Source organism: Amblyomma americanum, chromosome 5 (assembly GCF_052857255.1).
Source record: "Amblyomma americanum isolate KBUSLIRL-KWMA chromosome 5, ASM5285725v1, whole genome shotgun sequence".
Classification (NCBI taxonomy): domain Eukaryota; kingdom Metazoa; phylum Arthropoda; class Arachnida; order Ixodida; family Ixodidae; genus Amblyomma; species Amblyomma americanum.
Window position 1 is genome coordinate 153,281,945 of NC_135501.1, and position 26,377 is coordinate 153,308,321.

At 45.7% G+C, this 26,377-nt stretch overlaps 1 protein-coding gene across 2 annotated transcripts in view; it reads right to left on the reverse strand.

Annotated features, from left to right (window-relative positions):
• Nucleotides 1-26,377, reverse strand: part of Cmtr1 (Cap methyltransferase 1) — a 55,355-nt gene that overhangs the window by 14,652 nt on the left and 14,326 nt on the right. For both annotated transcript variants that reach the window (XM_077665536.1, XM_077665535.1), the window contains 12 exons: nucleotides 24,964-25,125; nucleotides 24,158-24,250; nucleotides 22,667-22,738; nucleotides 22,448-22,542; nucleotides 21,069-21,141; nucleotides 18,612-18,804; nucleotides 16,282-16,400; nucleotides 14,981-15,077; nucleotides 11,208-11,340; nucleotides 7,057-7,242; nucleotides 5,996-6,052; nucleotides 2,510-2,567 (listed from right to left, as the gene is read on the reverse strand). In XM_077665536.1, coding sequence (XP_077521662.1) covers nucleotides 2,510-2,567; nucleotides 5,996-6,052; nucleotides 7,057-7,242; nucleotides 11,208-11,340; nucleotides 14,981-15,077; nucleotides 16,282-16,400; nucleotides 18,612-18,804; nucleotides 21,069-21,141; nucleotides 22,448-22,542; nucleotides 22,667-22,738; nucleotides 24,158-24,250; nucleotides 24,964-25,125 — 1,338 coding nt within the window. The remainder of the gene's footprint in view (nucleotides 1-2,509; nucleotides 2,568-5,995; nucleotides 6,053-7,056; nucleotides 7,243-11,207; nucleotides 11,341-14,980; nucleotides 15,078-16,281; nucleotides 16,401-18,611; nucleotides 18,805-21,068; nucleotides 21,142-22,447; nucleotides 22,543-22,666; nucleotides 22,739-24,157; nucleotides 24,251-24,963; nucleotides 25,126-26,377) is intronic.

Here is a 26,377-nt window from a genome sequence, read left to right on the forward strand (position 1 = left end):
TTTAACGAAAATGTAAGTGCACAAGAAGATGGGGATATGCGACACATAGAGGACAAAGCGAAAACTTGCAACTGAATTTTATTGGTGACAGGGAGGCATTACAAACTGAAGCAAGTTCAACAAAACAAAGGCATGAAGAACACAAGGCTTCTCAATGTGCTTCTAGACACTGCCTAGATGCTGTAAGTAGTTCATGGTGAACATACAGCCATACTTTAAACTTGAGGTATTAAGTAGACTAATTACTTCAAATTCCAAGTGGCCACAAAATTTTCCTTCAATTACCAGAAGCTCTTTTAAATACGATCTGAAACTAATTTTGAAATGTGGAGGCCCTTGAAGTTCTGAAATGTGCAGACAGGTGGGTGGCCCAACGCGGAGGTGGAGACTCGCAGGTGGAGGATACATTTGACGACTGCTTTAGCAGATAGTCCATTTGTGGTAAAAAGCCCTTTTCTCCAGATGTGCGTGTATGGAGCCCAACCAGGAAAAATGCATCTCCCATCTACAAGCATTCACCCACCCTCCACCCGAATAAGTCCACCCTTGGTAAGCTCCACCCACCACCTACCGAACTCCACCTTCCAGAAACCCCTCTCCACGAGAAGCCCAGGCAGCAGTGGTGCAGAAAAGTGACAGTTAAATCAGGTTTAGAGACACAATGGGACGTAATCATCATAAAAGCGAAAATAAAAAAGCAAAATGTGCACTTGTGCACACGTGCACGTGGCCATGCACGCACACATCTCGCCAAATTGTGAATCAGCATCTTGTCAATCAGCGTTCAAAACCAATTGCTGGAGGGCTGGGCTGGTGTTGCTTCAGGCTGGTGGCAGAACTTAGAAAACAAAACTATGTGGCGACAGGGGCCCTGAGACCACTTTTGCAAGCCTGCTGTTACATGCATGCCAGAGCTTGAATGGGCAATGGCCTACTGTGCAAGTCGGCCTTCAAGAGGGATATTTGGATGATCCTTTGCCGCGCTGGTCATGACTCAAGGCGGACCCAACCAGAAACTCGTTCCAAGTTAATCTCGTTGGAGTATAGATGGACCCAAATTTACAGCCAGTTCAGTGCTGTTAATTGTGATGTATCCTACCTTAGCCACCGCTCTATCATGCGCCAGGAACACTGGAGCGGGCCAAAATATTTAGAATAGGCACAGTTCGAAACTCTAAAATGCACTGAAAATATGGCAGGCCAAACAAAAATTTTGAGATTTCTTTCCTTTAACTGAAAGTGTGAATCAGTAGAGTATTAATTATTGCAATTTATTGTGAAACTAATAACCGCAAAATTAACTGTATTTCCAACCTTCTGGGCCACTGCACAAGCGAAATGGTAAGGCCAAGCTTTCCTCTTTTCTGTCAGTGCACCTGAAGTCAGAGGAATTAAATACAGGTACCACCACTACCAGCCGTTTTCACAAGAAAACTGCGGTAATTTCAAAAATAGCTTTTTTTCTTCATGCTTATCCCAGGGGCTTGGTCACACCACTAGTCACTTAGAGCCAGCAATCAAGCAGTCCTTCTCTATCTTTATGTTACAAATTTGAATCAAGCAGGGGAAAAAAAAAATCATACCTAAATACAACTTTCTAAGAAATAAATGCGTCTTTTGCTGCCAAACAAATATCAACATAGAACCAAACAGCGATACAAAGGATTTTTATTGAAAACAAAATTTGAATTTCCCTGCCACAGTGGCTCAGTGATTAGGGCACTCGGCTACTGATCCCGAGTACCCGGGGTTCGACCGGTTCCACTGGCTTTCAGTGGAGGCGAAACGCATAGGCATGTGCTGTGGGATGTCAGTGCATGTTAAAGATCCCCAGGTGGACGAAATTATTCTGGAGCCTTCCACTAACTACTGAACCTCTTTCTTCCTTTCTTCTTTCGCTCCCTCCTTTATCCCTTCCCTTATGGCACCTCTTTCTCCCTTTCTTCTTTCACTCCTTCCTTTATCTCTTCCCTTAGGTGCCTTTAGGTGTCCACAGATATGCGAGGAGATACTGTGCCATTTCCTTTCCCCGAAAACCAATTTTCATTAATGGAGTATTCCTCAATGTCAATTTAAATAACCCCTGGTGGTCAAACCTGATCGAGTTTTGCCTCTTTCTCCCTGCCTCTTTTCCATCCTTATTTCATCCCCTCTCTGCTCTCTACACACGAATACACCCACATGAGTGTCAAAGGGGAGTAAGCCATCCTTAGTGCACTCCCTTTTATAAGAGGGAGTGGTGCTACAGAAGAGCTTACTCCCTTTTTAGTCCTTTCTGTTCGTAGTGCAGCAGCACGGCTTGGGTGTCCGCCGGGAGTGAGGCAGTCACTGCGACCTTTTGCTTCCTTCATTATTACAGTTTTGGTGCCTCTTGCGCACAAAAGTGGCTGCAGTTTCACCCACCAGCAGTGCCATCGATTCCTGCTCGAGTAGCATCGCACAATGGCCACATACAACCCGAGCGGCCTTTAGCACTGAGAGACAGCTATAGCAAGAGGATATTACGCACCTTCCAGTGCTGCAGGCACTCTTTCCGAAGGCTGCTCTGTCTTTCTTCGTACAAGTCACTGCATGGGTCAACAAAAAGAAAATGACAGTCTTGCACAGCTAAGCTTTGTCCAAAAGGCTACCAATGCTAATGATGCTCATACAGCCCAAAACAACAAGCAATGTTGGAAGAATTGTCGGCAAAACCCCACCCTTATGATGCAGCAACTGCTGGGCACTCTGCAAGGCTGTTGCAAATACTACTCTACTACTAGTACTATTACTGCTGTTAATATTATTAAAGAGGCTTTCTTTATTAACAATATGGTACCATTAGTAAAGATTGCTCGGATGGTAACTTCAGCGTACCACAAAATTATTTGGTTGCTTGGCCTTGTGAGGAAATGTGCAACTGAGAAACGCCACAGTTGTGGGATTCGCATCAGCTTGTACACAATGTCAAGAGTTGGTGTATGCAGGCAGATGAACAGCAACAGCACGATAACAGAGGGCACATCAGCAAATGACAGCCAGTTTCATTTTGCATGCTATCAGGACAGGACACCTTCATTTCAAGGCAGACGAGACCAGCTGATTTCAGCAAATCAAGCCCTCTGCTGCTGCCTACACTGAAACAGATAAAAGCTTCAATCAAGGCAGGAAATTCAATATTATCGCATAGCCAGGCTCCACACAGAGTGCAGCAGTAGAACTGCGTCAACTGTAGTGGGCCATGGAACAAAACAGTGCTGGGTTCGGTTTCATCCGTCATTCAAAGTGGCTAGCAAAGATAGTCTAGACGTTCATGGAGTCAAATTCATGTGTATTCACAGCAAGGATGAGCAATATAGTAATTCTGGAGAGGTGTCGCATTTAGCCTCATGCAGCGGCTTGTTTTTCCCCAAGGCGTAGAGCAATATGTGACGACATTGTGAAGTTTTAACTTTGAATAAATTTTACTGTGTTCCTATTCAGCTGGCCTCTTCCTATTTGGCGAGTGTGGTGCCAGGATGGTAGGAAACAATTTGGCAGTATTTATTTTTTGATATCAGAGAATAAAAAAAATAATGGTGACATTTGCAAATCTGTGTCACGCTGTGCCCCCCTATCCCCTATATTTTTCAAAATTAGACCACCCATTTTCATGGATAATATGTTTATCCCCAGTTTTTCTTTCGACGCATGAACAAGATTCTACAGTGAACTCTCATTAAACGGAACGTCAAGGGACCGGGAAAATATGTTCCACTTATCAGGAGTTTCGTTGAGAGAGAAAGTTCAGAATTTCACAATCCGTTCCGCGCTGCTTGGTCCTGACGAGGCAGGCGTGCACGCAGTTCGCAATCTCCGCAAAAGCAGATCTTAATTGCAAAATCTAGATAATAAGAAGAACGGTACACGATGGGCACAAACTTTATTGCACAAAAGCAGTAAGCAGTGAACATTTTTTTTTTTCAAAGCACTACTTAAATTTAAAAAAAAAATGTCAATAGTCCACTTATTCCGTGGAAATCAGTGGGAACTGTGATTTACTGGCTTGTGAAAAAGGACTTTATGTTTGCTTGTTTTAGCTCTCGCAAACGTTTTCTTTGAATGGCGCCACCAATACTAGACAGGCTGCTCAAAAACCATCTTCTCGTTGGAAGAAACTCTTCAGCATTCGGACTGCTGATTCCACCTGCGTAGGTGTCACCACAGGATCAGAGTCAGCAGTCTCGTTTTTGACTTCTTCCTCCTCATCTTCGCTTTTATCGGGGGGACAGACATCGGCTACAATGCTTTCCACAGCGTTTTCCGGGCATGTTGCCACATCACTATCAATTTGAACATACTCAACAAATTGTACGCCCATCACAGCACAATTCTCCAGTAGCAGCTCTTCTTCGGCTGCATCTTGGACATCAAGTTAATCCTGTGTGCAGTGCTCTTCTGTAGCTGAGGCACACCCTGCATGTCTGAAGCAGCTGGCAATGGTCGCTGCACTCACCTGCCGCCAAGCATCATCAAGGAGGTAAACGGCACGCAGTACATAGACCCTGTAGTCCTTCCCCTTGTCCATGCATAACAGCATCCTCCAAAGAAGGTATTTGCGGAAGCACAACTTGAGCACTTGGATCACACCGTCATCCATAGGCTGCAGCGCTGTGGTGTTTGTGGCAGAGATTCCAACTCTATGGACTTCACACCCAGCAAAGTCCCATGTCCAAGGCAGTTATCGACGAGGAATAAAACTTTTCTCTTCCACCGCGAGAAGCGCACATCCTCGCCATAAATCCATTCCCTGAAAATGGACTGCATCATCCACGCCTTGCCGTTGGCCTGATAAGAAACGGGCAAGGTTCTCACATTCTTGAAGCAGCGAGGGTGCTCCTATTTCCCAATCACTAGTGGCTTCAATTTGTTGCTTCCCGTCATGTTGGCCCCGATCAGGACAGTCAACCTGTCCTTATTCAGCTTCCCCCCGGTGAATTTCTCTCCTTTGAATGACAAGAATTTTGAGGGTAGTAATTTGAAGAACAGTGCTGTCTCATCTACATTGTAGATGTTCTCTGGGTCGTACTCCTGCAGAATTTTGGGGAGCCGTCTTGCTCGCCAGTTCCCGCATGCTGTTGTGTCTGCAGCGGCAGCCTCCCCTGAAACGGCACGACACACTATGCCATTCCGATCTTTAAATCTCGTCAACCGCACTTCGCTGCACGAGAAACCTTCGACGCCGAGCTGCAGAACAAATTCTTCTGCTTTCGCGCGAATGAGTGGCCCGCTGATCGGAACGTTTTCACTGCGGGCTCTACGCAGCCAAACCACCAGGCACTTCTCCAGATTTTCGTGGTTGGCCACCCGCAGTCGTTTTCTTTGAGGGACAAAGCGTGACATCCCGAAAGCCTGCCGCAGCTTATCCTTGTCCTGAAGTATCCTCGTGAGGCTGCTCTTGGGGACGGCGCACTTTGTCGCAAGAGCTGTTTTTGTGAAGCGACCACTCTCAAAGCCGTTGATTATCTCCATCTTCCTTTTTTAACATAAGGGCATTGTGAGGTCGCTTCTGCGCTGCCATCGGATGCTGACTTCGCAACGAAATGTCGCAGACGACACTGAACAACGGATGTAAGGCTTAAGCCTAGCTGAACACAACTGCAAGCACACCGTGACAGAAAGCAAGCGATGCGCTTGCAGTGTGCGAGAAAACTGGAAACGTCCAAGGACGGAAACCGGAAAGAGGGGGGGGGACAGTGATGCGTACCGCGATGGGGCTGCGCATGCACGTCAAGTTACGGTTTCGAGTCTATTTTCGGTTCTGTTTATACGGTGGTCGGAAAATTTGAAACGAGATTTTTTTTACATTGCCTTAATACAAAACCAACCAACTGTGAGACGTTTGTTCCATTTAAGCGTTGATTCCGTTTAACCAATTTATGTTTATCGAGATTCTATTGTACTATTCTTTTTTTCTGCAGTTACATGCTACAATGTAAGTATACTCGTGTTAGTAAAGTGACAGAGGAACGCTTACCTGTTCTGAGCAAAGGCCTTAATCTTCTTTAGGTGAGTGACTTGGGCCCGTCCCAGCCTTGGCATCATGAAGATGGTTGAAAATGAAAGCATGAAGATATAGGAGTGATATTTCAAACACTGACGTACATAAAATATCCCTACCAAAGTGCGACCTAGAAGTAAAAATCAGCAACCCCTCAATTTAGACAGTGGCTTACCATTCCTATGTAGGCAAAATTATCTTTTGCTATTACAACAAACTAATTCGAATGCAACTCAGCCGTGCACCGGTTCACCTAGTAACGGCAACAAAGCCCTGTGCAAACGATGAACAACATACCACTTCTAACACTTTCCATAAGTCTTCACGAGGCAACCAAAGGTGCGTGGACGAATGTCACGTAGGAAATCGAAACAAATTATAAACATGGCCTAGAGACATACGTAAAGAAAGCTTCATGACTCATGAAAAATGCAGAGAGGCCAAAATGCAACTTCAACCACTGCCACTGAACTTTGGTAAAATCCTGCTATGTGAAGTGGTACCTACTCCGCCATGAAGCTGTCATGATTAAATTCTCTTTCCTTACTGCAGCCTTATACCACTGGTAATAACACAGACCAGAGGTTCTCAAAATTTTTTTTTCGCCTCAGGAAACCATGCAGATGCATAGTCCCCCAAAAATGACTAAAATTCTGTTAATGATTTAATGACTAAAACAATGAAACCACCTACTGAGTAAGCAATTGAAGTGTGATTAGTACAAGAGTAAAGTGGGCAGAGGAAAGGTGGGGTGGTTGAGGACTGCATGAATTATGGGGCTTGAGGAACCCAAAAAAAAACTACATGCAAGAACCCAGTTTGAGAGTCCCTTGTGTAAACAGTGCTGCTGGATGCTACAACATAGGCATGAGGTTTTCAAAATTCTCAACACACTGGACACCTACCCAATATAAAAAGTAAAAGACGAACGCACAAACTGACCATGAGTAAGACGATGTATGCCATGAGGCACTAATGTCAAGGCATGTTTATAAAACAACACACTATCGACTTGCACAGAAGGTTCCAGCACTCACTTGTTGTTGGAGTCTCGAATGTACTTGGAGAAGGCGTCGTCATCGTTGATCACCTCCAGGGGCACCACCTCAATGATATCATCCTGGCTGGTGACACTTGAGATCTGCTGGAAGCGGCAGCACAGCTCATACATGTAGTCTTCAACGTCCTTGGTGTCAGAGTGGCGCCACTTGCAGACTATGTACCTGCGCATTTTTTTACACCATGACTGCAATGAAGTCAGCATCAACACATGCCAGAGAACCAGGAACGAAAGAAATGGTGTATTTACATGGTTCCCATCGATGCTAGTAATATGTGGTGCCGAAGAAATGTGACAACACAGCCCATGGGCAACATGAACAGAACATCATTTTTACAGAAACATAAAGGCTTATATAAATATGGTGGCACTAATCTTTTGTATGCCAATGGGTGGCCCTTTTCAGAACTGTTAAGCCAGCTTCAACAGCCATGCTGCGTAATAAAATAAAGGCGGGGCAGCCAATTTTTCACGTAGCAAATACAGGTAGAGTTTTTGCATTTTAAGCAGGCTTGTGTGAACGGTGGGTTATCTGGTATGAAGCAAATAAATTTTTTTAGCAAAACGAATAACAAAATTCTGGGTGTAAAACAAATTTGGATATTAAAAATTCAGTTCAAAGTGGCAGGTGGCAGCTGGCAGGTGGAGGCATCATCCACAGACAGGTCGGCTTTTTTGCTAGCGAGACATCTAGTGCTAGTACACTAAAAAGAAAGAGGGCATTGAAGCTGTACAGTAAAATCTCGTTACTACGAACATCAGATTAACGAAATTTTCAGATTTACGAATTTTTTTAAAATCCCCGCCAAAATGCCTATACTTTCAATGTAAAAAACTTTCAGTACTACGAATTTCAAATTACCGAATATTTCAGAATAACGTATGTAATTTAATCTCGCATTCGTCGCAAAACGCTTCGTTATTACGAAGTTCCGTACCAAATCCCTGAAGCTGACGCCTGTCATCATCATCCGAAGCATCAGCTATGCGCTGGGGAACTCGTTGCAACGGATACAGCCCCAGCGGTATCGCCATCACGCGAGGCGGCGCGAGCTGCCGCCCGATACAAAGGGTAAGGCCATTATCCACCCAGCGTGTGGTCACATACGTACTGCGCAGCAGTCTTAAGCCTATTCAGCGCAGTGTCACCACGTCGACAGCGAACGTTAGGATCTGCGAAGTTATCGGCGCTGTGATTGTGTTGTGCATTAGCTTTGCTGACAATGAGTTCTCCTGGCCCCCGCGTTAAAAAGAAGCGACGCCAGTTTTCGCTTAAAGAAAAAGCGGACATTCTGTCGCAGCTGCTGGAAAAAAGCAAGCGGACTTGTGCAGGGAGCTTGGCATTACACCGTCAACAATAGCAACGATGTTCCAAGATCGGGACAAGATCGTAAAACTACATCGAGTGTCGCAGCTGGCTCCCTCAAGAAAACGTCTGCGGCTGGGCAACTACCGTGGACAGCGACTTTCGAATTATGTGGATAGCGACAGCGCGGCGGCTACATCCGCGGAGCTCACCACCGAAGACATCGTGAATCAAGTGCGTGAGCAAGACGATGCCAACACTGGATCAGCGCACGAAGAGGAAGAGATTGTTTCCAGCTCGGATGTCCTAGTCTTTCTAGAGAAGACCCGATCATTCCTCGGGCGCTGCAAAGATGTCCCCGATGACGTGCACAGGAAGGTCGAGGATGTGGAGACGTTCGTCCTGCAGCGTTTGTCGTCTACTCGCCAGAAGAAGATAAGACTTTCTCAAGCAATAAATTGTAGTTAAACTGTGCCCAGCGTTATCGTTTATTATTTACTTACCAACACATAAATCTGCTGCAAAGGTACCTAATTTTAGTTCTTGTGAAGCATTACTGACATGAAAATAATGGTTTTTCAGTACTACGATATTTCAAAATAACGATTGAAATTCGGCGGTCCCGTGAAGTTCGTTGTAACGAGATTCTACTGTATCGACTTTCTGCAAAAATGGCCATCGGAAATTGGGAGAGCTGACCTGGATGCAGAGTCAATGTATTTGTGGGGTGTGGGACTTACTTGTGACACCCCCGACTGGCAGTTTTCATTGCGATTGCATTGCTGTGTAGCTGCTGTTTTTAAAAGTGACTGCGTGGACACCTGCTTATTTACTTGAGACAAATGCTTTGAGATATTGAGTACCACACATCTGGATCAAGCCAGAAACTCTACTATTCAACCGAATATTTGTGCAGGCCTAGTTTTAAGATGTAAAAGGCACTGACGTTGTTCCCATGATGACACCATGCACTGTTGCTAAACATTGACCAGCGCTTTTGGACCCTTCAACTGACCATCAGCCATTGCCGCTGCTTCTTAACCAATGTGCAATTCAGGAAAGCCAATCTAAAGACTTCCGAAATGGCTCTATATAACTAAGGCCCCTAGCATTCCACGACTGTGTGAGAAATAGCAGATATGAGTATATTCTGCGGAATTCTGTGCTAGCAGCCACATTCTCTTGTTTTTTTTTTTATCTTATTGTGGCAGCAAACATAAGTAAGAACCACAGAATTGTGGGAATGTGCTTAATGTAATCATATGAGTTACCCTGAAAGCTAGGATGCGGTAACACGCCTTGGCACACTTGCTATATCCTATGCATCTGAGCAAGCTAGTGCATCACGTGCGGTGGCTCTAGCAAGAACAGTGCTTCACACCCTTCTTCTATGAAATGGGTCGCAGACTCGTGCTTTTTTACAGCAGTATGAGTAACAGCACTTGTGAAAACCATATTAATTTTGAGTGAAGCCCACCATCAGTTCGCCTGCTTTTGCTGCCATATCATCAAAAGTGAGTGGCAGGTGGGGGCCAAATTTTTGTGGGCGCGCATGCCAACTCCAGGCACAGTCGTCACGTTAGGGTCAGGATTGTGTACTGGGCCAATCAGAGAGATCATTCAGTCACTGAGAGGGCATTGCATCAAACAGGCGCCAGTCTTCTCCTACCCAGCACTACCTGAACCTGAACTGCAAAAAGCCACCATCATGTTTACTTATTTAATTACTTACCCTATGAGCCCTTTCAGGCCTTACATACAGGAGAGATTATATAAACTGCACTGATCGTATACAGTAAAACCTCGCTGCTATGTTCCCGGTTCATACGATTTCCCGGTTCGTACGCTCAAAACTGCAGACATTAAAAATGTCCCGTAGAGTTACACTGTATTTTACCTGGTTAATACGTTCTCGGAAAACAAGATTTCCCAGCTACTACATTTAAAATTTTGACAAATTGTGGTCGTACAGTACGTTTACTGACCAACCACCCATGTGCAAACATACAAGTGGGCCAAACGAGAGGGCACATGACATGTTTTTTGCGGCAGCTACCCGCCGTAGTGGCTTCTCTGCATTGCCTCGATGCAATGAGGCGAGGCATCACCACCGCGAAGAACAAAAAAAGTAAAAACAGCGTGCTAGCATTCGCAACGGCCGTTTCTGCGGGGGCGCGATGTGTAGAGGAGAAACGCTGAGGTTTCTTCGTGATGCAAAAGGGAAACGAGGCAAAACTTCTACGAACTACAGTGATGCGCTTATATACGTACGGGCAGGGTCCGGGAAATGCAGCTTGAAAAGCAGAAATACTGCTAAACCAGCCGCCGCGGTGGGTTTCCCACGGAACTTGGGAGCGAAGGGGCGAAGCATACAAAAATGACAAGGAAGAGATTTTGGTTACGTTCGTCACTGTCATTGACTGACCGGATGCGTTACGAATTTCCTCACGTGCTAAAGACAGCGCCAACGTGGACTAAAGTCTGCGAGCTCTGGAATAGGATCTGTTTAGCTCTTGTTCCAAGAAATGCCAATCGACATTTTTATAAAGTGAGATTGTCAACAAATGTCTCATTCAACGGTTACATTTCTCAAAATCAGGCGGTTTGGATCATACGTTTTCCCGGATAATATATTTTTTCCAGCAATTAAAAAAAATATATACCAAGGAGGCTTTACTGTAGTACATAGAGAAATTTGCATACAAGAAAAAAATGATAGCATAAAATAGTACAGCGGTTTGTGGAGGAAAGGGCTGTGTGGAGCCCTGCCTATAACATTCTGGGCACTTCAAGGACGGAGTGCCACTTGTGATGTGACTTGCCTCTCGGAATTTGCAGGTCGACTTGTGTTAGGCTTGAATATGCAGACATGCCGGAATGTGCGGTACATCAGGTAGACTAGGCCGACACTGAACACGGTGAAGATGTCGAACAGCTTGCACACAAAGTGGCCACCTGGGAGGAACATAGAACGTGGGGAAGACAAAAGTAAACTTATGAGCCTAAAGATTGACATTCATTAGGGCGGGTAATTAAACAAGAAAAATAGTGCCCTGCCTGCACTCTCTACTGCACAAAGATGAGCAAGAAGAACCGGGGTAAGTTGGGAGTTACAAAACCTGCACAAGTTTTTGGCCACAGCCAGATTACCGTAAAAACCCACGTATAATATGAGGTTTTTTTCCCATAATTAGCATCCTAAATTTCCGCCTCGTACTATTTGCGGATCCGAACAAAAATTTTGGAAGTTGCTCGAAGTTTTAAGTTTCGTTATTGCGGCGTGGCTACGGCTTGGCTTCGCTATTGGCGTGTGGCTACGGCTTGGCTTCGTTACTCTCGACAAAGGACGCCAAAATGTCGTTTCTTTGTTGTTGATCTGTTGCGTGTGCCGGGGGTCGTGGTGTGCTGTGTGCCTGTTGACAGCGCATGTGCTCGCAGGTAAGCCACGCTTCGTGAAGTAGATGTTTTTTTGGCAGCAAGATGTCAGGGTCTCGAAAACAGTACTCTGCTGCTTTCAAGCGAAAAGTGATTTTAGCTGCAGAGAACATCGGCAACAGTGCAGCCAGGAGGCAGTATGGTGTCACTGAGGGAAGCATTCGTGGATGGCGACGACAGAAAGAAGCCCTTTTCACGTGCAGCGAATGCGGCGAAGCTTTCGTGGCCGGAAGAATAGCGCATTCTCAAAAATTGAACTTGGCCTGACGGGGTTCATATGGCAACAGTGAGCCGCGCATCTAGCTGTGAGCATGGAGCGTATGCAGGCAAAAGCTAGAGAGCTTGCAAAAGAAAAAGAGATGCCGCGCTCTGCCTTCAAAGCGAGCAAGCACTGGATCCATCGCTACATGTGCCGAGCTGGCTTTTCACTAAGCCGGAAGACTTTGATTTCACAGAAGCTGCCTGAAGCGTTCAAAGAGCTGCTTGTGAGTTTTCAGCACCATGTTATTTCTTTGCGCAAGTCAAAGAACTTTCTGTTGGGCCAAATAGGCAACGCTGATCAGACGCCGGTTTACCTGGACATGCCATCACCCCTCACCGTGCACGAGAAGGTGTCTAAACAAGTTAGTGTCTGGTCCACTAGCAACGAGAAGGCGCGAGTTACTGCCATGTTATCGTGGGCGGCAAAGGGCCGCAACCTCCCCCCTTACGTGATCTTAAAGCGGAATACAATGCCAAAAGGTGAGCAGCTGCCGAAAAATGTCATCGTGAAATGTCATGAGAAAGGGTGGATGAATGAGCATCTAGTCTTGGACTGGGTAAAGTCCGTTTGGTGTAGGCGACATGGTGCATTGTAGTCTCTGCCGTCCATCGTTGTGCTGGATGCGTTTCGTTGCCATTTGGCCGGCTCGGTGAAGAGGCTCCTACGCGACTGCGGCACTGAACACGTTGTGATTCCGGGTGGGACGACGTCAACTACAGCCCCTCGATGTTTGTGTAAGCAAACCCTTCAAGGACGCAGTCAAGCGGTACTACGCAGAGTGGATGCGCTCAGGTGAGCCTGCAGTGACGACAACCGGGCGGCTGAAGCGGGCTTTGCCAGCCACGCTGTGCGAATGGATCATGGACGCGTGGGTGGGCATCCCAGAAGACCTTGTGCGTCGTTCTTCTGAGAAGTGTGGCATCTCAAATGTTCTCGATGGCTCGGAAGATAACTACATTTGGGATGATTTGTCGGACAAAGAAATGTCCGAAGAAAGCGCTGCTAAAGATGAAAGTGAGTGAAGTGAAGTGCGAGATGTGATTTGAATAAATGTCTTCTCTGAGCTTTCGTCACTTGTATTATACATGGGTGAAACTTTTTTTTTTTCCCTTTTGTGTCCCTGAAACTTCGCCTCGTATTACAATCGGGTTCGTATTATAAGCGGGTTTTTACAGTATTTAGACCACACATTTGTACAGGCATGTGTGTTCAAGAGATAAAAGCCGACTGCCCCCTTGGCACATCCAAAAGGCACGCTGAATGCTGAGTGCCTGTAAGGCCACCCACCATGGTGGCTTACTGGCTATGCTGTTCGGTTGCTCAGTGGAAGGACATGGGTTGGAATCCTGGCCCCATATCCATGGAGATGAAATGCGAAAAAGTGAGACACTTCGACGATCCGATGCGATGAAAAGCACAAGCAAGATTCACTTTTTGGGATGGTATGACACTTTTCCATGAGCTGCTTCTCCCTTTCACCGCACCCCATTGCCTGCAAGTTGTGCCAATTATTATCGACTTTATTCCGGCTAGCTTTTATGGCTTGCTAATAATTTTATGCTTTACTTTTGCTGCATTGATGGGGGTATGCGTAGAGGAAAGCTTGGTTTATGGGGGTTTAATGTCCCAAAGCAACTCAGGCTATGAGAGATGCCGTAGTGAAGGGCTCTGGATATTTCGACCACCTGGGGTTCTTTAACGTGCACTGACATCGCACAGTACACGGGCCTCTAGAATTTCGCCTCCATCGAAATTCGACCGCTGCGGCCGGGATCGAACCCACGTCTTTCGGGCCAGCAGCCGAGCGCCATAACCACTCAGCCACCGCGGCGGCCCGCATGGAGGAAAGCATGTGAGAAGCCCCTAGCCAGGAGGTGGGGTGGGGAGGTGGCTTGTGGGAGGTGCTTCTAGAAAGCAACTGGCTATCCCACTGTGCCTTTGAATTCGATTACGCCATCACTTGTTTGTTCCTTTGCTGCGTGGGGAACTCCTAGTAGGTGGAGGCCTTGCAAAGAGCAGAGGTAGGTGGGTGCGTAATGGGCAGCACTTCTAGAGGAAGATGGTGGGTGGGATAGCAAGGTGGATTGAGGGTGGCAGTGAATGAGTGCATGGCTTCGGCCATCCAGACTGGCATGTTAACCGAGTGACAGTAGCGCTGCTTATGCAGTAAAAACACCCGTGCGATCTGCGATGTCGGAGTACGGTGGCCGAAATTAATCCAGAGCCCTCCACCACGACAGTCCACATGCAGCTTCAGGACCACACACAATGTACCGCTATCTTCTCAGCACCATTGATGTTTTTGCTCTGCTTCACAGGCGTGCAAAGCCGGGTATTGACATAGCTGCTCTTTGCCCTCGCATTTGAGGCGATGTTTGCGGGAGTAGTTTTTCCAAGTACAGCTTCGGGAAAACAATGCTCTCTGCCTTGGTAGCGAGTGACTTAGTAAAGGCATGCTAATGCGCTCCATGCCATGTGATGCTGACATCATTAAAGCGCATGGCTTCAGATGACAAGAAACTACCACACATACTGCACTAGCAACTACTGCTGTAAAAAACAAACAAGATATTGTTATCTGGCTTATCCTCCCTCTCTGAATCCATAAAATAAATCTGCAGTATGAAATGAAGAAATAAAAAATTAATCAATTACTGCATGTGCTAGAGCCAATAAGAAACTAGCATTAATAAGAACATGTATGGCAAAAGGCTGTGACAATCTGAGTGTGGGTTCTGAGAATCCATCACTGTAATTGTATTCCCCATTTTGAAAACAGCACCACAAAGCAACCGCAAATAAGGTGAGCTGCTAACAGAATCGCTTGGCATGCAGCCATAGCAAGAAAACGTGCAATACAGATGAAGGCAGGTAAAAACCCCAGCAATTAGCGCTCACCTGTCCTCAGAACAGATAATGCCATGTAGAACTGACAGAGGTAAAGCCTCTTGGAGAGAATCTCTTGGATGTTCTCCTGGCCTTCCACCGAGAAGCCCTGCATTGAATAAAAAAATGATGCAAATGGTCCCTGTTCACAGCTGTTACACACTGCACACCATGAGCCTTGAGAACACATTCAGGCATCATTCCCTTTCTCACCCTACGAAAAGGGTGAGGCAGCAGCCTTGCAGCAGTGACATCCCCGTAGTTCTGTTCCGTCTGTGCTGTTGTCTCGTTTCTTTCATCAAAATCAGACACAAACTACTTGCCCAGCACTATTGTTTTCATCACTCTGAAGTCAATATAGAAACCTTACAAGCAAAACCACTGCCTGGTCTCTATAAAATAAAAAAGTTTCTTAGGTTATACTAGACGCCATTCAATGACGACCTCCTAGAGCAATTCATCCTTCACACAGCGCCAAAGACAACCAGAGAAGATGGACAGCAATACAACGTCATGTCAGAGTCATACACGAAATATTGCAACCAGCTCAGCCAATTTTCCATATCCCTGAAACAAGGAACGTCGAAAAGTTTTAATCGCTGATACTCCTGCTTTTTTAGCTAGCTCACTGAGTCCCCCAGAAAAGAACAAGACTTTTCGGCCCTAACATCAAGCCACAAGAATATAACACACAAAAAGAGAGGGTGACAGTAGGTCTCTGTACATCTAAACAGCTACTCTTGAAGCTTTTGAACTGCCCTATATTCTGCTTGGTATGCTTTTCAAAATACTAAGTAGAACAACTTTACAGCTTAAAAACAAAGCAAACCAAAGCCAAGACTCGAGCTATGTAGACGGAGGCAGTAGTAAACTGCGTGACGTAGCTACCTATATAATGCTCCTAACATTGATGCCAATACTATTGAACGTGTGTTGAATGGCAGCACTAGTGACTGCAAGTGACGGCCTCGCTGATGAAATGTCTGCAGTGACTGCATACAACCCTGACACCTCCTGCTTGGCAATTAAGGAGCAGTCATCAAAGTGCGGGCAATGGTTGTGAATAGTAAGCACTGACTGAGATCCTCTGAAGCGAGGTCACAAAAGCGGACAACTGTAAAATTGCAGAAACAAAACGCTACATGGCTGCACAATTCAGCAGAAATGATCAGAATAAGAGAGATACCCATGCTTAATGTATTGTTAAAGTTAATTCCTCCATTTTAGTTTTACTTCCAAGAGTTGAAGACTAAGCCTGACACCATGCAGGCTGGAGCAACTTCCACGATGTAACTGAAGAAATCCTCTCTTACACCATCGGCCATGACGAAGTGGACTCCCTGGTTGTCTGTGCTGGACTTGACAAACCTGGAGAAAGCTCGAATATTCTCGGGGACAAAAATGTCTCCGTCACCAGCGAGCTCTCCAACACCTGCATGTGGCAAACGACAGACACTAAATTATCACAACACTCAGCAGCTTGCAGTTCTTTGGCCTAGTACGAGGAACAAAAAAAAACTGATAGGACGGTTATGACTATGTAATGTGAGATTATGCGATACCTGTTTAGGCATTTAATTTTGGGGATATTTTGAGGCAGAAAAGATAGTGATCTCATATTGCACTGGTGTAGTGGTCAAGTGATGCCCCCCTGCATTGGCTGGCAGCTGTTCCAAACAGAGCCACCCATAGGCTTAGGTGACCCGGTTTGACCATGACATAATGTGAGTGCATTAATGAGTGGCGGGTGGATGTCACTAACGCGCCCACCGGTTACACCGATGATGACGATGCCGCCGCTGAACGACGACGCCCGACGACTACAACGTGCAAGCCAGGGACGCGCGCCTGACAACTATCGCTGTAATACGCACATTTCTTTAGCACAAGACGACTCAGACAAACACGCACGCAACCTCAACCCTATAGCCAACGCACACATATGGCACTGTAAAGAAAGGCCCTCTCCAATTTCACAGCGACTCATTGAAAGCCAGGATTGAACAAGTCAGTAACAGCGAACACTAACCATCGCAGTGCGAGCAGCAAGGACTGAAAATAACAGCTAAAGCTTACAGAGAAAATAGAAAGAAAAGTCAGTGCTACTTTATTACATTGTGACAGCTAGCATCAAAATTACAGCGGAAAATCTCCACACGCATTACTTCGCCCACACAGCCTGGAAGCATTTTTAAATGCCGCATGTCTCCACTGCAATGTTTTGAAGCCCATCATTGTCATGATATAAGTGGGCTGGAGGCCCTTACGCATTACTTCGCCAACACAGCCTGGAAGCATTTTTAAATGCCGCATGTCTCCACTGCAATGTTTTGAAGCCCATCATTGTCATGATATAAGTGGGCTGGAGGCCCTTACTTTCTTGTGACACTCTAGTCGTCGAAATCTATACTTCGCAAAATTCCAACAATTTTGGCAAGCTGTTTCAGCTAGCAAGATGCTAAAAAAAACTTCCCTCGTTAAGTACTGATGTTAATCGCAGGGCAGGAAACAATGTACAGTGGGGACGAAAGTCTCTAGACCACGTCATCTGAAACCGAAGTCGTCAGCTCTATTATTAGATGATGGCTGGAGGTAAAAGAAGAGGATTTTGATTTTTCATCTCCACAAGTGTGGACTAGAGTAAGCTAATAATAGAGCCATCGGCTTCATTTCAAGATCACAAGGTCCAGAGACTTTTTGTCCCCGATTGTACGTGGGGCCTTTCTTCGCCCAATGCCTCACACAGCTCCGCTGCACTCTGCTGCTAAAACTGTATTCGGAAGTGAAAATAGCCAGCAGCTATGCTGCTGCTGCTCTCTCATCTGTTCAGCTTCTTGATTCCATAAATCACAGAAATGAATCAAACTCCTGTAATGAACCATTATCCCTTTGCAATGTAAGCCTTAGCTTGGCTCGAACAGAAAGAAACAAAGTGTGAAACAATTTGGTGTGAATCAACTTGCAAAAGAAACACAAAGAAAACAAGCATACATAAGGAAAGCCTCCCAGAGGCCACCACACTGAAGGGAGCACAATTTCTTCCTGTAGCAAGGAGCAAGATCACAAAGCTATGTAGGAAAACCCAATAGGATAAATTTTTAAAAAGTGGGGTAGCAAAAGAAATATACTGCCATACCCCAGGTAAAAAAAAAAAAAAAGAGCAGCCAAAGATGCAATCCAACCACAACAGGAAGGAAACCAGGCAGAAACCAACAGGAAAGCAACTGTATTTTTTTTTTGTCCAGAAGTCCGACTAACTGATTTCCAGTTATTTAATCAAATTTTTTTCTGCTGGTTAATCACGGAAGTACATAGCCTGTGATAAAGAATCCCAAAGAGGTCGTGGCAAGAGGGATAAAACGCGCAGCACCTGATGTGCCTGTTTTCACTGCATTTTGTTCGCGCGCTGTTATTAGTACACTTCCTTCAATAAGATAAAACATAAAACAAGAAGCATTTAGAAATGCCAGCCAAGAATAAACAACCAAGAGACTGGAGGACAACAACAACAAGCTCCAGCCGCTTTCAAATTACAAACAAACTTGTAACAAATCTGCGCTGCTTTACTTATAATTCGCCTCCATCTTTAAAACAGTTTTCGCTCACTCACAAATGCACAAACAAATATCGAAGAGCTGCTTACCATAGTAGGGTTCAAACGTGTCAGGAGACCCTGCAAAGAAGTCCTCCAGCTTGAAATCGTTTGCGCCTTTCAGCGTGAAACCGAAGCCCTTGGCCTGCCAGCCCTTGCGCCACAGCACGTACTCCGAGAAGCCACCAGGCCCCGCACAGATGTCAGCGAAGTACAGCAGGTCATCAGGGCCCAACACAGAGTCCTGTGACAAGAACAGACCACTTGAGCAATGTGAATTCATCGAAACAGGTGTTCAGTATATATTCACCTCAGCTTGCTTACAACCACTGCCTTTCACATAACCCCTGTCCAATGAAGCCTATCCTATGCCAGCTGTGGCCACCTTGTCCCCACAAATTTCCTAGTCTGACCTACCCTACTAACTTTTGGCCGCCCCCTGCTACGCTTTCCCTCTCTTGGAATCCATTCCACTACCCTTAATGATCATCGGTTATCTTTCCTTTGCATTACATGCCCTGCCCATCTCCATTTATTCTTCTCGACTTTGAATAGGATGTCATTAACTCACATTTGTTCCCTGACTCAATCTGCTCTCTCGCTGTCTTCTAATGTTGAACCTACCATCTTCCTTTCAACAGCTCCCTCCACAGTCCTCAATTTCAAGCCTCTTTGTTAGCCCCCATGTTTCTGCCCTATATGCAAGTACTACAGCTAGATGCAAATTTCATGCACTTTTCAGTGACAGAAACAGGTGCTACTAAGGTAGCTTAGAGACGCTGCCATTCTGAGCACGATTGTTCTTTCTTTTCTTTTTTTTGTGCAGTCAGAGCATGCTAAGTGTCTACTTTAGGCATGTGTGAATAGTGTATTTTTTTAGTTCAAAGCGAATACTAGTAATTTTCTTCAGATAATTTCGAATACTACTGGAGCACAAAAAAAAAAATGAATGGCATAATATGCATTTCTGAAATCAAGTGTTTTTCGAACGCACAAGGCCGCTAAATGAAAAAAAAAAAGAAACAATGCACTAAAGCTTTGTCACACCTATTAAATAAGTTGAGTTTCTGCAAAAATGGCTGTCAGAAGTTAGAGCAGCGAGCCTATTTGCAAAGCCAAACGTATCTGCTGCTCTTAAATGCTGCTCTTAATTGTGACTGCATCGCTGTGCAGTTGTTGCTTTTAGGCGGTGAATCCATGACACCTGCTAGGCGTACGCACCGCGCGCCTAGCGCAACCCCAACTAGGCGTACGACAAAGGCACCCATGTCCATGTGGCTCACGCTGGCTCCCCTTTGTGCTCCCACCGTTGAGCTTATTCAAGCGGAGAAGAGCAGTTGCGGCAGTTATAGCCACCTCAGACTTGTTCCACAGAAGTCAAGGGAGCCACACATCCTCTGATTAGAGAAAATAAGCATAGCGTGATCCGCTGCCATGGGGTGCTGCCACTGCACATGCGCAGATCGCCCAGAGGACGCCACAAGGCGCCAAGCACCAGCCAGCTGTTTGCATGCCTGCCCTGTTGGAACCAATCAGTGCGTGCATGCTGGCAGTGCATGGCAGCGGATCGTGCTATGCAATGTGACACATGCCACCATGCCGGCTACGGCGCGTGCACACCATGGGTACCGCAGCTGTAGACACCTGGCAGGTACAGATCTGGGCGCGGCGCTTCTGCCTGCTTGTGTCGGTTGCCATTACCATATATTCACACATGCCTAGTCTGCATAGAAACACACATAGTATGTCTACAGATACCAGACATTTCAACAAAGACTATAAACAAGGTTTAAAAAACTAGGTCACTCAAGCCAAAAAGATGCTTTCGTTAAAGGTGCACTAAAGAGGAATCTGAACACGTCGTTTTACCGCGGGAAATCTATCAACACGTTCCAGGCATTCTTAGAAACTTCGAAATATTGTCCTGTGCGGTCTATTGCCCTAATTAAATTGGATTAAACATCCCAGCTTTTGCCTTTTTTTGAACTTAACGCGGTAGGTAGGCGGAGTCAACCAACACGTGGAGTGCCTTTCAGCCAGTCCAGTAGCGGCTCCGCTTCTGCTTTTATTTTGTTTTTTAGGTTTCTGTGAATAAACTGTTTCAGTCACAGGCAACACAGCAGCAAATTCGGCCCACAGAAATAAAAGTACATATGGACTCTTTGCTTTACGTATCACTTTGCCGATGGCAGAGCGGCAAGCCGCCACGGGACTGGCTGATGCGTTGGTCGACTCCTCCTACCTACCGCGTAGAGTTCAAAAAAAGGGCGGGAGCCGGGACGTTTAATCCGATTTAATTAGGGCAATCGGCCACACAGGACAACAATTCGAAGTTTCTAAGAATGCTCGGAACGTGTAGATTGATTGAGTTCCCGCGGTAAAAAGACGAGTTCAGATTCCTCTTAAGTGCACCTTTAAGGCTGCAGAGTTGGCAGCTGGCAAACTGAAAAAACAGGCAACACAAGTGGGTCAAATAGGCTGGTTAACAGTAAAAATCTTCGCACTCACCCCGTTTTCGTCCTTGGGAGAAGTGAACATGAAGTCAAAGGCGGCATCCATATTCGCCATCTTCATGGCCGCCCTGCAGCGCAAGGCATGCATCATGTAAGCTGCCTCCAGGGGATGAGAAAAAAAACGTTCTTTTGCTTTTCTGCAGTTCTAGAAACTGCAGTTCAAGACTTAAATCCGCTGGCTGCAATAGATAGTGTAACACACCAAAAACCAGCTCTTTAGTAAGCAAGCTCCACCGTATGCAAAGGAGACTGCTTTTTGCATTTCGGTGTTACTTATATTTTCTTTATACAGAGTTTACAGAGTTAAACCTGGACATAATGAAACAGAGAAAAGTGCAATTTTTTACTACATCCAGCTTCTGTTGTGTGCAGTTTTTGTGTGAAGAAAGGAAAGGACTCTGCAGAATGGAAATAAAAGTTTATGGTTTACGGGTTTAACGTCCCCAAAGCAATTCAGGCTATGCCGAACACCTCAGTGGAGGGCTATAATTTCGACCACCTGGGGTTCTTTAAATTGCGCTGATATTGCACGGGCTTCTAGCATTTTGTCCTCACTGAAATGCGACCGCTGCGAGACGGGATCGAACTTGTGTCTTTCGGGTCAGTAGCAGAGCAACGCAACCAATGAGCCACTGCGGCGGCTTGGAAATCAAAATGAGACATAAATGTAGTAGGTGAAATCATCTTGCAGTTGTTCACAGTGAGCCCTCTTACTCAAAGTTATAAACACTGAGCAACATTTTGCAAACATGCTGATAACGCGACTGCAGCAGCAGCAACCATTAGAAACTTGTAGAACAGGGTGACCCTATTGGTTAGGGGCGTCCGCTGCAGGTGCGTCAGCTGTTGCCACCAGAACCGCGCAAACAATTGAGCGGTGGCGATGGGTGCACACCGCTCATGACATGTCTTCTGAGCTCTGTCCTGCTGCTTCACAGTGCTTTCACGTATGAACTGTTGTAGTGTCACTTGGTGTGATGTCACAAAAGCAAATGCTGTGGAGACTGCCGTGTCTGCCATGTAGATGTACTGACAGTGTTGTAGTAAGGCATGTTGTGTCAACTGGATTTGTTTGTTGCGATCATAGACATTCCTCTTATGGCAGTCCATATTTTATAGTCAAGCAACTTTTGCATGGTTCTCCCCAATTTCACGTAACATAGCACCAGCTAAGTCAGCAAAGTGTTTTCATTATACCATGGTCCACCGCCACAACAGCTTTGTAATACGTAGTTCCCAAATTGACGTGCTTCAATTTGGTGGCAGCATTGGGGATTTCAGACACTTTGTAATATAGGGAATTAGCTACACAGAGGGCGGTTACACCCAGGCTCAACCGTATTTGTGATGAACAGCAGAGGAGGACAGAATTACCTGTTCAGGAAGATTCCACCTCGAATGGTCTCGAAAGGATTTGACCGTGTTCTTGCTCTCCGCAGCTCTTCTGGTTCTAGCCTGTCAAACACACTCTGGAAGGGAGGACGACAAAGGGGAAACAAGACGCAAGGTCAAGTTAAGGAGGAAGCGGAGCCTTTAGACCACAAAATGAGGCGCTGATGCTTCAGCTAAAAAGGAGCACAAAGTGCCACTTGCCTTGCAGTCGAGAACCTCTCTGAGCACGTCCTCGTCACAGAAACAGGTCTCATCATCTATGGTGAGTTTTTTCTGTAAGATAGAAAGCAAGCAAGCATGTGTGGGTTTGTGATGAGCTTCCCTTTGCACTGTGTTTCAAAGCTGCATATATTTTCATGCCAATTTCCAATAAAAATACACTGAAAGCGTGGCTTTAAACCTTCCTGGGTTTCCCTGAAGGTCATGCAAAGAATTGTAGGTGGAAAACTTCAAACCTAAAAAAGAAGTCACTGCACCTTTTGTGTGAGAAGAGATACCTCGATGTAGGAAATAATCCAATGGCTATCAATCATGAAATGCACCATCACATTCACTAGTGAAGGTGATGGTGCTCCATTTGTGGTGTTCCATTCAGGGAATTTTCTCTTTTTCAGAAAATTTGAGATAAAATCAGGCAAAAAGGGAATTAGTACAGTTTCAGAGAAATTTAGGAGCTGAAATTGTCTCACTTTTTCCAACTGATTGGAGTCTTCAAGTTGATGCAGGAAAAAGGGCCTGACATAGGAATTTCAGGGTCTGAGGGAATTTTCAGATTTGGCATAGAACATCACTGCTGGAAGCAAAGGGCTCAAAAAGTACCAATGAAGGTGATCGAGGAGCCAAGGGGAACAGGAGTAGAGATACAGCCAACTTTTAATACCCCAAACTCAAAGGGGACAAAAAAATTTGCTCAGACCATGCGGAGTTCGAATTAGGGCCTTTTTATTGTGCATTTAATGCATCTTATTCCTACTTCACTTTTGTGCACTTTCACGGTTTTTTGGACTAAGCAGAGTTTCAATTGAGGAATTTTAAGGCAACTTTATTGCATTTCAGTTCTACATTACATTTGAGCATTTCAATAAGACATGCTTAATGCTGATATGCTTAATGCTGATGGGGCCAAACCACAATTCAAATAAACTGCAAGTTTGAATAAAGCGAGTATCACCTGTATAATAAAGCACAGGTAGAGCCCCTAATCATAACATCAATTGTGTATACGCTGGTATCATTTGTTTACTTTGGGCGAGGTGCCCACTTTTCAATCGAGGCAAAATGCAATAACATCCACATGCTGCACGATGTCAGCACACCTTAGAAAACCCCCAGGTGATGGAAATTAGTCCAAAGCCCCAAAGCCATCCACTAAGGTGCCCTCACAGCCTGTGTGCCACTTTGGGATCTCAAATCTTCTCTCTCTCAAACACACACACACATGAATACACACACAGGCGCGCACATACATACATGCACGCATGCACACAGGTGCACACATGCTGAACTATATGAACAATTTATATGCTGAACTGGAGCAAGCACAGTTAGCCTACATCCAGTCCTATCACCACACAAAGAAGGAAAGAAAAAAAGAGGCCCCGCAAAGTATAAGGTCCTTAGGAACATGTCCAGAACTCCTGAACGACTTTGACACCCACATTACAGGTTTGATCTTCTGAACACAGATCTCACCTTTCCTTCCGTCACCCACTCCCGGAGTTGGGTGATGTTGGGTGGCTCCTCCTCGCACTCGGGAATCCATTCCAACGGTTCCTTCACGTCAACCTGTGTGGAGAGCATGACGTCACTGTTGAGACCATATTTTGAGAATCTTGCTAAAGGAGCACCCACATGTAAGGTACTGAATGATGGGGATTAGTGATTAACAAAGGACTGCAATAAAGAAACAAAGAACGAAGCATTTCTGTGGTGGTTGTGGCCAGAAATAGTTACTGCATGGTCAGCAGATGGCGGAAACACCAGTGGTAACATGCACAAAGTTTTTTGAGACAGAAACTGAAATTAATGAAGGGCAAAAAAAACAATGGCAAGTTGTGTCCGAACAGAAATGTGGCTGTCTCTCCTTGGCAAGCCCTAAATGCTTTCTAAATATATTCAACATTTATATAGGCTTTGGGAGCCATAGCTGGAGGGAAAAATTGCCCATTGGGTATTAACATATAAAAGCAAAGTATTCGGAGCATATATGAGAATGTATTTGTAGACCATAAACCCTGAAAGAAGTTCCCATGTTCTACACAAGCTATCTTCTTTGACCATGCTCATCTCAATAACATTTTATTCTACCAAGGTTGTAACAACTCGAAGGTATCCGACATGCCAAAATGTTTAAAAAAAAACTTTCAACTTGAGCTTAGATGACCTAAAGAAGAAAACGGTAGTGACATACGGCTCACAACCGTCCACACACAAGAACAAAGGTGGGGGGGGGGGGGGGGGGGGGGGGGGGGGGGGGGGCAGAGGACGCCGCTTCTCACCTCTTCCTCTTCAAAGTCCCAAGTGATGTCAGTGCTGGGCTCGAGCCCCTCCATGGAAAGACCCAGACCTCGACGGCCCCTCTGCTTGGATGTGGGGATGATGTCCCGGATTCCCTGGTTGTCCTTGCCCAGTCCTGTGCCGGCCTTGTAGCCCATGCTCGCCTAAAAGCCAGTGATGAACACTCTCACTGTAGGCTTCCATCAAGGCTATCACTGAATGGAAAAGTGCGGTCTCTTCCAGCTAGGGACAAGGTGCCTTCCCTAATGCACAATTTCACAAAAAAAGGGGCAAGTAAACAGTTGCTGGCTGGGCAAGCTGAACAAATCATAATGAAATAAAAAAACACATCAAGATCAAGACCTAATGTCTCCTATATCTGTCTTGGACATGTGTGTCCCCCAAGTGCACTAATTGAATATTTGGCTAAAAAAGAGACAAGTTTCACTGCAAAAATAGCATAGTACACATAGACAAAAGTACAGGAATCCAACACTCTTCATAATGAACAGAAATCATCCATCAACACAATGCTACCAATGTAGAAGCATGTGTATGTAGTTTAAACACATACGTGTAAACAGGTGTAAGGGCTGCACCCCTGTACGGGCCACACCCTATTTTCCCAAAGGAAATATTTTTTAAAAAAGAGAGGTCCATATAAGGACCGCACCCAAACTTTCTAAGACCCATGCGGGAATAGCCTTCAGAATGCATACACCGTGGCCTCTGCGATCAGCTCTGTCTGCGAGCAATGGTGAGCTTGATTGCGGAGGCCACGCACGCGCATAGCAGCTTCCACGTGCCACCCACGGATGGCACATGAGGCCACGGGTCTCATCATCATCATCAACTCTGCTGCGAGCTCCCACTATTCATATCAACGTCAGTATCACCAGCTCTAGCAAAGTCACGGGAGTCATGGTAGTGTTAGTTCACCGTAGTTGTTGCTATTGTGTGCTGCAGCCGAGCATTGCAATTTTACCACGATGGGCAAGCACCTTAGATGACACACGAACACAGCCCTCGAACACAGCCCTCGAACACAGCAAGCGTGCGGCAGGTAGGAAATTCGACGTGGCCGAGATGTGCATCCGACGATGGCGCAGCCAAAGGATGCACTAAGGAACGCAAGCTCCAAAAAGCACACTTTCCGAGGCAAGCTGTGCAAGTTTCCAGAACTGGAAGAAGAGCTGCTCTGCTAAGTGATGGAAGCGCGGAACAACGGCTACGCGTTGACAGCGGACATGCTGCGCGACTTCTTCAGGGATGAGCATGCATCAGAGCACAGCATAATCGTTGAGCACAGCACCACCTCGGAGACGGAATACTCCGCGAGTGACGGATTGAGCGTAGAATAAATGCCGCTCATTCCCTGCTTGGTGTGTTCTTACTTGAAAAAAATTTTTTTTCACA